The sequence below is a fragment of the Oculina patagonica genome, chromosome 12 (assembly GCF_052425735.1).
Source record: "Oculina patagonica isolate OP01 chromosome 12, crgOcupat, whole genome shotgun sequence".
NCBI lineage: Eukaryota > Metazoa > Cnidaria > Anthozoa > Scleractinia > Oculinidae > Oculina > Oculina patagonica.
Genome location: NC_135769.1, coordinates 2,322,786 through 2,335,061, shown reverse-complemented (window position 1 = coordinate 2,335,061; position 12,276 = coordinate 2,322,786). Strand labels below are relative to the sequence as shown.

Genomic DNA, 12,276 nt, shown 5'->3' with positions numbered 1-12,276 from the left:
GCGAAGTGTACCCAGTTTTTTGAAAATTCTTTCCCGGGAAGTTCTGTTCCATCCGATTTTGTTCCCGGAATTTCTGAAACTTGGGCGGAATGGTTTGCATTTGGAAACACTTTTTTCGAAATTCCTGAATTTGGACTTGAGCAGGGACTCGAGCTTTTATCGGTAAACGTTGTGTCTCCGAGGCCCAGTCTCCTTTGTTTGGGGCGTTCGTTTGAGACTAGTCACGTGACCAGCCGGATGAAACTCGTCGGAATGGTATGAACTTATGGCGGATTGTTCAGACGCGGGTGTGGACTACTAAGGCAAATTGCTTTCTCTCTGGCATCGTTTACTTCGTCTGGCAATGCTGTTGAACGAGAAAGGAGTAATTTAAACATTTTGAGCTGATAAATTTGTTACGAAGGCTCGAAGTGATGGCGCGAATGAAGGCACGACCACTTCAACGCACGACGAAAAGGAAATCGCAAGAACGCGGCGCTCGAGAAGGATTAAGAGCGATTCCTAGCAAACGTTTGAGGCTGCAACGCCCAGCCGAACAGCCATCGACTTCTTCAAAGAAAGCAAAGAAGAAGAAAGGTAGGTATTGTGGATTTTTGCTTGTAATGTAGTAGATCGGATGTTTGTCGGTTGCTGTAGTTGTTTGTAGGAATTGTGGAATCGTAAGTTATATCAAATGACGGATTAATATTTCGCGTCTTTGCGCAATCAAAATCTCCTTGTTTTTCCGTGCAAAGATAGTACGAAAGACAAATAAAACGTCTCTTTGGTTACCGGTCATGATAAGACATTTCAGTTGTTAAAAATCCGCGTTTTTACAAAGTGAAAGTGAATGTTGATCGATTGGATCGAAGAGTTGAAATTCGATCTCATTTGCATTATTTTTGCCAAGCGAACAATTACATTACGGAGGGAGGGGAGGGAGCGGAAGATTGAAGCTTGTCTTGCATGTATTAAAAGCAGTGTCCTTTGCCGATTGAAGAGAAAAAAGTGTCTTGATCTTTCCTTCAATATGCACGTTTCTTTACTATGGAACCTTGTCATTTTGCACTTTTGGGCACCAAATTGCTTGAAACAACAACAACGACAACATTTTTATTATGAAAGTTGTACAATGTAGGCAAACAACTTGGAAAATTAGTTTTTAACTTATATATTTTAATAATATTATTGTTGTCTCGTGTTTTAGTATAGTAACTTGAGTTTGGAATTAACTTTAATTTTAATTTTGAGTTTGGAATTAACTTTAATTAATTTTATTGTATTAGTTTTATTTAGTTTTTAACATTTTTAACATTCATTTTAGTTTTTAACGGTTGGTGTGATATCTTAAGATTTTTACCGACCTAATTATATGTAGATGTAGATGTAGAATAATAATTAATAATAATTATTATTATAAAAATATATTGTTAGTGGTTTTACTTGACTTCGGATTCCCATATAAACTTCTGGGCCCAGTTGTTTAAGGATATATAATTAGGCTTGTACCGAAAGTGCTCGTAAAAAAGCATTAAATGCTAAAAGAAGTGCTCGTTTTTTGCCAAAAAAGTGCTAAAATAATGCTAATTTTTTTAAAAAGTGCTCGTGGGTAACATAAAAATGCTCACTTTTTTCTGATTTTTTTATCTTAGAATACTACATTTTTCAGATTTTCAGTAACATTTTTCAACAATAAAATGTAACGATCAATGTTTGATGTCAGAGTACGCTCTCCAGCTATCTCTGCCTTGGCTGGCTGACTTCCATTGTTCCTCGATGACAACGTGGATGACGTCATCTTGGAACGAGTATGATGGACTGGGTTTCTAGAAGGCAACCACTGACGTATCAAACCGATCAAACCTATTCCCCAGGCCTCCTCGGCTTTTTGACTAAAATGAGGGCATAATGCATCTTTGGACGCCATAAATACAGTCAGATTGTGCTTTTTAACACAAAATTAGACAAATAGCCAGTCGAAAATCCAAAATAATGCTAGCAGTGCTTTTTGGGATAAAATGTAAAAAAAAATGCTCGCGAAGCCAAATAATGCCAAAAAAAAGTGCTAGCACTATCGGTAAGAGCCTACAGTATGTATAATGCTATTCCACTGGGTAAATCGCTATCCAGCGAATAGCAGGGTATGTTTTGTCAACACTTATCCACTGGATGGTGATTTTTTCGGTGGATAGTATTATCCACCCTTTGAACAACTGGGCCCAGGCATTCCCAACATGTTTCCCTGCTCTCCAGCAAAATTGTATCCATAGTGGCTATAACAGACAGGGGGCTTCATAAGCCTATACTGTAATCAAAAACCTGAAAGTTGGAAACGAAAAATATATTCTTTAGTGGTACATATAATTATATGATAAAACCAATATAAGTATATAACACACAAGTGAATAGTGCTTTTCGTGCACACTGATTGGTTAACTCGGAGGTGATTAGCAAAGTACTATTCACCTCCAAGCAGCTAAAGAGAAACAAACTGCCTTGGCGCGTCGCTTGGTTTACCAAAAGTGATGTTTTAGTCCGCTTCTAGTTATTTAACTTGTGTGGTATCTACTTAAACAATTATTCATCGCAGTATCCGTGAATGTGGTGGATATTTACCTCCAATGACTTCGGTGAATAATTGTTAAATATTTTATACTTGAAAAACAAAAGTTGAATTTGGTTTGTACAATAGATAAACAGAAAAATGAACCTTTATGTAAGGCACCTCTTTTTAAAATATATCATTTGAATTTACAGGCAGGCCTCCTCAGATGCAAAAGGAAGATGCACATCTCCCCCCTGAATTACGCAGGGCAGGGCTTTTGGCCCATATGCAGATACCAAAAGGAAAGCGGTTTGGCCCGTTCAAAGGGAAAATTGTGGACAAGAAAAAGGCACCAGATAAAATGCACTTTTTTGTATCAGAGGTACGTGTGAAATAATTCGAGAAATTGTTATTTATGCTTGCAAAATGATTTTAGCTAGAGAGAGCAACTCCAGATAGAACTGTACATATAATTATGAACAGTTGTAAACCAGGTGGCACAAGAAATTGTGGAGGACCCTTTGTGGGTGACTATTGAGATCACTGTGACTATTGCAGTGGGATTGCAATAGTTAAAACACCCTTCTAGTCATATTGTCAGTGATAGTTGTCACTGTGATAGTTTTGCAGTAATATAGTGAATTTGTGGTGTTGAAAATATCAAGAATTCACCTAAAGGAAAGTTGAGAAATTCAACAGGCCTCCATTTTGAAGTTGGAAAGATCCTGGACAAGTTCTTACAAAACAAATACAATGTACATGTCTGCAAAGCTCTGCACTTTCCCTTTTAAGTTTGTATTCACATAATCTTTTCCCTTGATTTCAATCACCCAATGAAACAGACAAGGAAAAAGGACAACTAAAACAATTGAAAACTATTGTAACTATCAATAGTTACAGGGATCCATATTCGTTTTTTCTCCAAGTCGTCAGCCGGGCAAGTATGCAAGATGGCATACTTGCCCTGGCAAAATTTTACTTGCCCGTTCAAAAGTGAAGAATGGCGACCGTACAACAAGTAAATGAAAAGTTGACTTTTTTGTTATTATCACATGTATGTAACACTGTGTATACATGAAATCTACAAGACAACGAATCTGTTATAATAAAGTTTGATTCACAAGTATTTGTTAATGAGACTCTTTACTTGTCTATTTTGGCTGCCGGCTTACAAATTTCACAAAACATCACGCCCCCAAGCGGCTTGTGATGTTGACGGAAGCGTATGATGGGGGCACAAATGAAAGCCAGGGCCTCTTCGACTGCCACAACGGAAGAAAATAACGCTTTTGCTCTTCTTATTCATATTTGGTTTGTTTTTCTGAAGTGTTAATATTGCTTTTTCTTCTTTGCTGGCGGTGCCACACCAAGATATCGGCAAATTTTGATCACAACATCAGCTGATGCGATCGCCTCGTGTTTTCGCGGATGCAGCTGCAGTACAAAATATCAGCTGTTGACAGCTTGAAAATTGAGCCTGCAATGATTTCATTGATGGAAAATACCGCATCAGCCAAGATGGCGGCCAAAATTATGATTTTATCGCAACAGAAAGTTGCAAATAATTTTCTGTTTTTGAAAAGTTATGAATGGATGACAAGTGGTCAGAACGCAAGTAACTCATAAGAAAACTTAATATATTTTTTTTTCATTAAGTCAAACTTAAGTCGTCCAGCGGACGAGTTTATGTAATCTTTTGGTCGTCCATACGATTTTTTAGTCGTCTTGGACGACCGGACGACTGTGAATATGGATCCCTGTAGTTAATGAAACTATCAAGATTATTATCAATAATTGAACTTGCAATGGATATGTGGCTATAGGAACACTTATAATCACAAAAGATTATTACTTCAATGTATGGCTTCACTTCTAGAACTCGAGTAAATGTACTGATTAATAGCCCCACCCTTTCAAAGTAGGATGCAAGTAGACCCTCTTTAAGATACTGTAGAAGAGGTAGTATTAAAGTTGACAGGTATAAATAGATTAAAATAATAAGTTGTTGTGTAGCACTTTGTTCATGTACTTTGAAATGTTTCTTTTGTTAAAAAAGTGCTAAAATGTTTTCTCGTTTAGCGAAACGTTTTGGGAATAACCCCTTCATCAGTCGCAAAGTAAAAGCGATTATCAAACATTATGTTGCACGCGCAACATATGGAGTAGATGCCATATAAAGGTCGTGCGCGCGAAAGAAACTAAGTTGAAACAGTTGTTCATTAGAAGGCTGTTATTTGCAGGCTTGTTCCATGTAATTCAATTTGGCAGGGGATTCATTAAGGTTTGGGGCAGGTGGGCATCTGCACCCGTGCAAAGTAACAGTAAGACCCTGTACCCTCTTTGGTAAACTGAAGTCAGTTCAGATGTTCACAGCTGGTCAATTTTCCCAGTGGCTGGCCCTTTATGAAGCCCCTGCAAAGTTTGGTTAACAAATAACAAGTTTGTTGTATGGTTGTGCGATACCATGGTTATTGTATATCTGTACCTCATTTATATTTTTGTAGGTGGAAGATAAAAACCGCAAAAGCAAAACACAGTTTTTCTATGCACACAAGAATGAGAAAGACAAGTGCATGTGGCTAAGTCGTCTTCAGAGTGCAACATCAAAAGAAAAACAAAATATCGTAGCATACAATTGCCCTACAGGAGTCTGTTTTGAAGCGCTCAAAGACATCTCTGCAGGAGAAGAATTGATGGTGCTGTTCGATAAATCATCTAAAGGTATTTATTAAGTTACTACATTTCTTATATGAAGCCCTCCCTTTCCCCAGGGCTTTTTGTTTTTTGGTCTCACAAAGGTGTAGGGGATAGGTGTAGGTGATTTCAAGTGATGAGTTGTTTGAATGGGGGCAAAAATCAAGACCCAAACCCCAAAAATCCCTAGGGCTTTCGACAAGACCCCAAGAAATCTCTGGGTCAAAAATGAAACTTAAAAAATCCCATGACAAATTTCTGACCCTAAGAAGGGGAAATGACATGAAACAAAGAAAAAAACTTAGAAATTGAATGCTTGTGTTTGTTTATTCATCATACCTTTCTGGTAGTCATTTAAGCAATGCTTGAGACATCCAAGAACACTTCTGTTTCAACAACAACATTATGGATGAAACTCTTAGCAAGACCACTATAACTGAATCTTTAGATTGTTTTTTAAAACCCAAAAAATTCCCATCTTTAATCAAGTCACCCAGAAAAATACTTGCCAAGTTTTCCTACCCCCCAAAAATTCCTGGGATCAAAATTTTGAACCCAAACAAATCCTTTGATCATCCCCATGGGTATAAACCAAAAATATATGTAAATCAAAATAAATGTACTTTAGTTGATGATATCCTTCTAGCATTTAAATACCGGTATATTAAATTGTGAGGAGGCGAAGGTGGAGATGGATAGGCCATGTATTGCGCATAGGCCATCAGCAAAATCCGCGCATTATGCTAACATGGGCACCGGAGGGAAGGAGGAGCAGGGGACATCCGAAGGAAACATGGAGGAGAACGGTAGAGGGAGAGAGGCGGAAGATGGGGTTTGCCACCTGGGTAGAGGCAGTCAATGTTGCGGAAGACAGGGTAGAGTGGAGGGAACGGATCAAAGGCCCTATTCTCCCAGAGGAGAAATAAGGAAGCAGATGATGATGATATAAAATTGTGTGTGAAACTGGAAATAATAAGATCAGCTTAATACAATAATTGTGTTCTAGAAAATATCCATACCTCCCCACAAAAGGGTTTTTTTGAACTCCCCCACCCCATCCCTCTGGAAATTCCATTTTAGTTTTATACTTTCCGTTGAAAATGTTGGCTTTTGAGATCCTCACATCCCCTTTGCATTTCCAATGTCCTTCTCTGGGGTTGGTATGGATATTTTCTGGAACCACACATTGTAACAAAAGTATTTTCTTTTGTTTATAATTTACAAATATATGTCTTTTTGCAAGGAGATAACATGTTCTAATGAATTACTCTTGGAATGTTTTACTTTTTAGGGTTGGCCTACCCAGCATATGTCGAAAGTGTACCTGTGTCATTCATCACAGATGAAAGTGGTGGACAGATAGCAGTGGTTCCACTTGATAAAGAAGTGGATCAGGCTAAAGTTTATGTGAGTTCTAATAATGATGATGACGATGATGACGAAAATGAGGGGGAGGAGGCTGAGAAGCCTGATGACCAAGAAATGGCTGATTCTTTAGAAGGAAGAGATGTGGAAGTTATAGAAGTTGACGGTGATAATGGTGATGATGAAAGTGACGCCAGTATTGACGACACTGATGATGATGATGATGATGATGCTAATGAAAATGATGAGGAGAACGTTGACGAGGACATTGACTATAATGTTGATGATGATGAGGATGATAGTGACAATGATGATGATGAAGATGACGACGACGACGACGATCATGATGCTGATGATGATGACGACGTGGATGACAGTGATTATGAGTTTATTCCGAAAAGTAAAGTAAACTCCATGGCTGAAACCAGTGTTGGTGATGAAACTGTGACAGGAGAAGGGGGTCATCGTAGAAAGAAGGCAGCTCATAGCAAAAGGAAGCCAAATATCAAAGAAATAACAACTGTTGATGCAGAAAATGGTCTGGCAGGTACATGTAATTTAATATTCCCTAATAATGCTTTACTGTCTGCCACTGTCAATCATAACAGCATGGCTGTTGTAGTAGTGTTACATTCTGTAGAATAAATCTACAAAAACAGTGGTTGTCCACAATATCATCTGTTGAGACTGCAAACTTGCTGGATTCTTGAGTCCCAGATACTTAGAGATAGTTACCTCAGTTCCAGTGATGAGTGGCCTCAGAACCTGGGTACCCCACCCTGTCCCTTACTGGCTGAAAAATATAGGGCCTGTCCACCCCTTCCCCACCTTTTCAGGCTAAGAAATCCTACCTTCACTCTGCCTGTGATCATTTCCTGAAGAGCGGTTGGTAATCAAGCCTACTTCCCCCATCTTTTTAAACAAAAAAGGTCCATTTCTGCCTTGTCCACCTGCATTTTTTAGGGCCATACCAAGGATTTTTTGTGTGGGGCAAACTCTGCACACCTTTAGTTTTCCTAGTTTTTTTACCTACATGTAGTTTTCTTAGTTTTCCTGCCCCCTGCCCCCCTCCCTCCCCCGCTATGTATGGCCCTGTTTTTGGAACATATGAATCTTCCTCTTTAATGTAAAATCATGCAAGAATTCTATGTAGGCATTACTTTATCTATTAATACCTCCGATATTCAACCTGATTTTTACCAATTCCTCCACTGAAAGAACTAACTGCTCTTATCAACAACATTTTTCTGTAGATACAATCAAATACCAGTGTACCCACTGCCTGGAAGATTTTACAGAAAAAGAGAAAGCTCTGGAACATAGATCCTCCATGGAATGCTTGTCAAGACATTTCCGATGTGACATGTGCACCCAGGAGTTCAAAAATGCTTTTGTGCTTAAGAAACACAAATGTGAAGGGAAGCCCAAGTATGAAAACTGAAAATCTTTGTCAGATAGAATTTTGGCATTCAACCACTGAATAAGCATGAAAACACACAATATTTTATTAAAGCACAGAGTTACCATCTTTTGTTTGTGTAGCCACAGGTCGACAAGAAAATTTTATAAATTTCTCCACTATTTGCTATTGTAAATATTTAGGTTTTTTCAAACCAGTAGTTAGAGCTATGCATATGTAAGAAAATGGAGTCAGAATATTGATTTTTTTTGTGGATTATTTAAGTTTGCTTTTCTGTTTTTTTCCCCGGTGTTTTAAAGTGAGCGAGAGCAGTTTTATAGATTTAAATCAGTTTTCTACTCATTTCTCGCATATGATTGTTTACGCAGGGAATCCATGTTTTCTCTCTCTCAGGTGCAAAATCTGCGATGAGGAGTTTGAGGAGTGGAAACAACTACAAGAACACAACAACGCCCCACCTGAGGAACATCTTCCAAGGTAACTCGTGTCTGTCATAAAATTGGGGCCCCCTTAATTGGCCTTATCAGTTCCTGAGTCAATGCTCTTCCGAAAATGTGATTTTTTTACTGGTTTTGTATTTTATTTCTTATCAAAGGAAATTAGGAGTTTCGGGATTTTCCACAATGCAGTGAAACCCCGGTATAACGAAGTACCAAGGGACTGTAGAAATTTGCTCGTTATAACAGGGATTCAGACTCGTTTCCAGTCGCTATTTACATTTTTTTTTCTTTTGGGGAGAGAAGATTGGATACAAGTGTAGATTGAGGCGCCCGGGGTGTTCACCGCGGTCAAACGTCTCAGGCAGCTTTTCTTTCCATTTTGGCCTTTTTTTGTTCATATTGAATTGTTAGTATGAGCAAGGAAAGATAAAAATAGTTGCTGAGTGTAAGCATAATCCCATTTCCTCAGGTAAACGAGTGTTTTTCTTTTTAAATGTTTCGCATCCGAACCAAAATGCTTTGACAAATGGCGCCGACAAGTCCGCATATCGCTATTTTCAAACACGTAGGTACATGTAGACCTTTTTTAGTAAAGCTCCAAAAATCTTAGTAAAGCCTTAGGATACCGGTAATGTATCGAACTTTAAACTGTGAAAATTAAAACCTTATCTTTGCAGTACTTTTCTTATTTTTTGCATATTTCTGTCGTTTGACCGCGGTTGACCCGGGGTGTTACTCCTCCACTCTATCCAGACCTCTCTCGCTTTGAAACAATTAAATAGTGACTGGGTAGGAGTCAGATGGTGGTTCTTACCTGGCTTCTCAGTGTTCCAATACATTTTACTGTTAGTTATTTTGGTCGTTCGTTTTACCGGACTTCTTTTCAAAGGGGTTCCTAAAATCGGGGCTCACTATAACTACATGTAGGTTCAAGTGTGACCAATGACTTCTTGCATACATTTTGTACTGCTAAGAACAAAGTTTCAAGCTTGGTACATGTAGAAAACGTGTGTGATGCATGGTTTTTTTTTTCAGGTGCGTGAGTTGTGACATGCAGTTTCAAACTCTAAGAGAAAAACAGTACCATGTCCGTTCAAAGCATGGGCCGTCTGTGACAGCAGAAGAGTGTCCCATCTGCCACAAGACCTACAACAAAGTGTACCTCAAGGAACATCTCACCACCCATGAAGAGAACGATACACTGAAATGCAAGGAGTGTGGCAAGAAGTTTTCTTCCAAAAGCAACTTGAATAAACATTGTAAAAAGCATTTACCCGGGTACGTTCCTGCCAAGGATAAGCAACGCGAGAAGAAATACAGCTGTTCGGACTGTGGGAAAAAATTCGACTCCATGCACGGCTTGGAGGTTTGTAACATTTGTTCAGATATGGTTTTAAGACCATGTTACTCGAGACATTTTTACTGCAACTTGCAACGCAACAAACGTTGCATTGCGGGTTGCCAAAAGAATTGCACGTCTAACACCTCATTTTTGCAAACTGCAATCAGTGCAACAAAACGTTGCGTTGCAAGTTGCAGGAAAAGTAGAACTACCTTATTATAGGAAATTAACGCTTGTGTTAATTAAGGTATTTGAAATTAACGTGACTTAAATTAACGCGAATTGAAGGAAAAATTACTTCCCAATAAAGGAAATTAACGCGAAAGAGGGGGTAACATTTCAAAATCAAGGAAATTAACGCGACAAACATAAAGAAAAAAAAACACTTGTTGAGACAACAGGAACAAGTTTACTTTAACACAAAGGAAACTGAGCGCCTCGAGCGTTTTTCACAGTTTTAGTGATCCGGCAGATTTTCACCCTGATAAAATAAAAACTTTTCATAAGTGTCAAGACGTCTGGACTGTATCGAGAAATTGGTTCCAAAATAATGGAAATTAAGGTCATGGAAATTAGCGCTCCACTTAATTAACGGCGCGGAAATTAACGTTAACAAAAATTAACGCGACTTAAATTAACGCGAATTTTTGAAATTCGCGTTAATTTCATGAACGTTAATTTCCTATAATAAGGTATCTTCTATTTTTCGCAACGTTTGAGACAAGTTGCTGCGTGTGACATACCAATCTCAACTTGCAACGCAATTTTATCAAAATTAGCCAATCCGAGCGCGTCCTTCGCTCGCGGGATATTTCAAGATGATACTTTCTAGCGGGTGCGTTGCAAGTTGCCCAAAAAAAAAAATGCGAATGTGTGGCACCTCTCCCCGCAGCTTGCAATGTTTCCAGTCGTCATCGTTCGTTGCAAGTTGTACGAAAAATTGCCTCGTGTATCATGGCCTTTAGGGCGGTTTTTTCATTTGAGTGTCGTTAAGCTAAAACCAAAGTTATCAGGCTGGCCAATCAAAAAGGAGTCGGGCAATTCATGTGAACCAATCAAAACTCGAGGAAAATACAAGCGCGGGAAAACGCGTGTCAGTGAGTCACGATTGGTTTTGGTTTTACTTCTGATTGTTTGAGAAAGTGGCGCGGGATTTTTGAACCAATCACTAAGTGTAAGTAAGGAGTAATGCAGAACCAAAGCAAATGCGAGTTACTTTCGACACTCACCTTCAAATTAAAGAAAACCTTAAAATAATTCTTAGACAAATAGAAAAACACCAAAGGGCTAAAAATAAACCAAGTTTTAGCGTATTACGAACAATTTTAGGGCTTTAATTTTCAGGAAGAGTTATCTATGACAAGGACATTTTCCTAAGATAATCTGACAGGGCTCAAGACTAACAGTAGCCAACTAGCCACAGGCTAGTAGAAATGCAATTTAGCTAGTAGGTTTTAAGCTTTCACTAGCAAAAATGACTCCTGAAAATTCAAGGGATTTTAGTGGTTTCGGGAAAAAAGGCAGAGATTATTGATGTCTATCAAAGGGATTTCTAGTACGAGGCTCACCTGTGGTAGGGAAGTAACACAACTTTAATAGTGTTTAACGCGATGCAGTTCTCATGGATATCCGTGGGTAAAAAAAAGCAAAGGAAAACAAGAAAAAATACTCCAGCTGCTAAAGATAATGATAAGAGGGCCAGTGAAGACGGCAAAGTGCTTCCGCCAAAACGTAAAAATGTAGTTGCCATCAGCCACTTGGCTAGGTAGCAAAACCGAGCTTAGGTAATAAGTCATTTTATTCGCACAACCTGCCGATATGAATTTGTTTAAACGCGGTAAAGAGAGTTTTAAATTCAATCGCTGTTGTTTCAACAGAGCCACCAAAGAAGCCACACAGGAGAGAGGCCTTTTGAGTGCGACCAATGCTCATGGAAATTCACTCAGAAAACCCATCTAAACCGTCACATCAGAACCGTGCATGAAAAGGTGCCCAGAGCGCGCCAATCAGATGCCTCCAATTCACCCGTGGTGTGTGAAGTGTGCAATAAAGAGTACGTCAACAATCGTGTCTTGTTGGTCCACATACAGTCAGTGCACGAGGGACTGCGACCATACAAGTGTGAATATTGTGATGCGACATACACTCAGCGAGGTAGCTGTTATACAAAGTTTTTTTAGGTCCAGTTGGGGGGAACAAGTTCCATTTGCAAAGCGAAATCCTAACTCCGAGCCAGCAGTTTTCTTTACCGAAGTTGCCAAACAATGTGACGTCATGCTGGCATGACACATTCGGAGTACTCATGGTGCTCGTACTAGGTTTTGATTGGATAATAAAAAATCGGAAACTCCACGAGTGTTTCGACGAAGATTTTGCAAGCTTACGAGAGATCATTCTCTTAAACGAGCCGCCCTAATAACGACCACTTTCTCGAGAGATTTGTCCGTATTACGGAGAAGTGCTAAATGAATATGGTTGCCACAGGTCAGAA

At 38.9% G+C, this 12,276-nt stretch overlaps 1 protein-coding gene across 2 annotated transcripts in view; it reads left to right on the top strand.

Moving 5' to 3' along the window:
• Window positions 1–238: 238 nt before the first annotated feature.
• The window catches only part of LOC144631347 (uncharacterized), a 21,847-nt gene continuing 9,809 nt past the window's right edge, over window positions 239–12,276 (top strand). For both annotated transcript variants that reach the window (XM_078489764.1, XM_078489763.1), the window contains exons 1-8: window positions 239–576; window positions 2,737–2,906; window positions 5,029–5,245; window positions 6,510–7,130; window positions 7,837–8,011; window positions 8,397–8,480; window positions 9,479–9,809; window positions 11,663–11,939. In XM_078489764.1, the coding sequence (XP_078345890.1) occupies window positions 414–576; window positions 2,737–2,906; window positions 5,029–5,245; window positions 6,510–7,130; window positions 7,837–8,011; window positions 8,397–8,480; window positions 9,479–9,809; window positions 11,663–11,939 (2,038 nt within the window). In that variant the 5' untranslated portion in view covers window positions 239–413. The remainder of the gene's footprint in view (window positions 577–2,736; window positions 2,907–5,028; window positions 5,246–6,509; window positions 7,131–7,836; window positions 8,012–8,396; window positions 8,481–9,478; window positions 9,810–11,662; window positions 11,940–12,276) is intronic.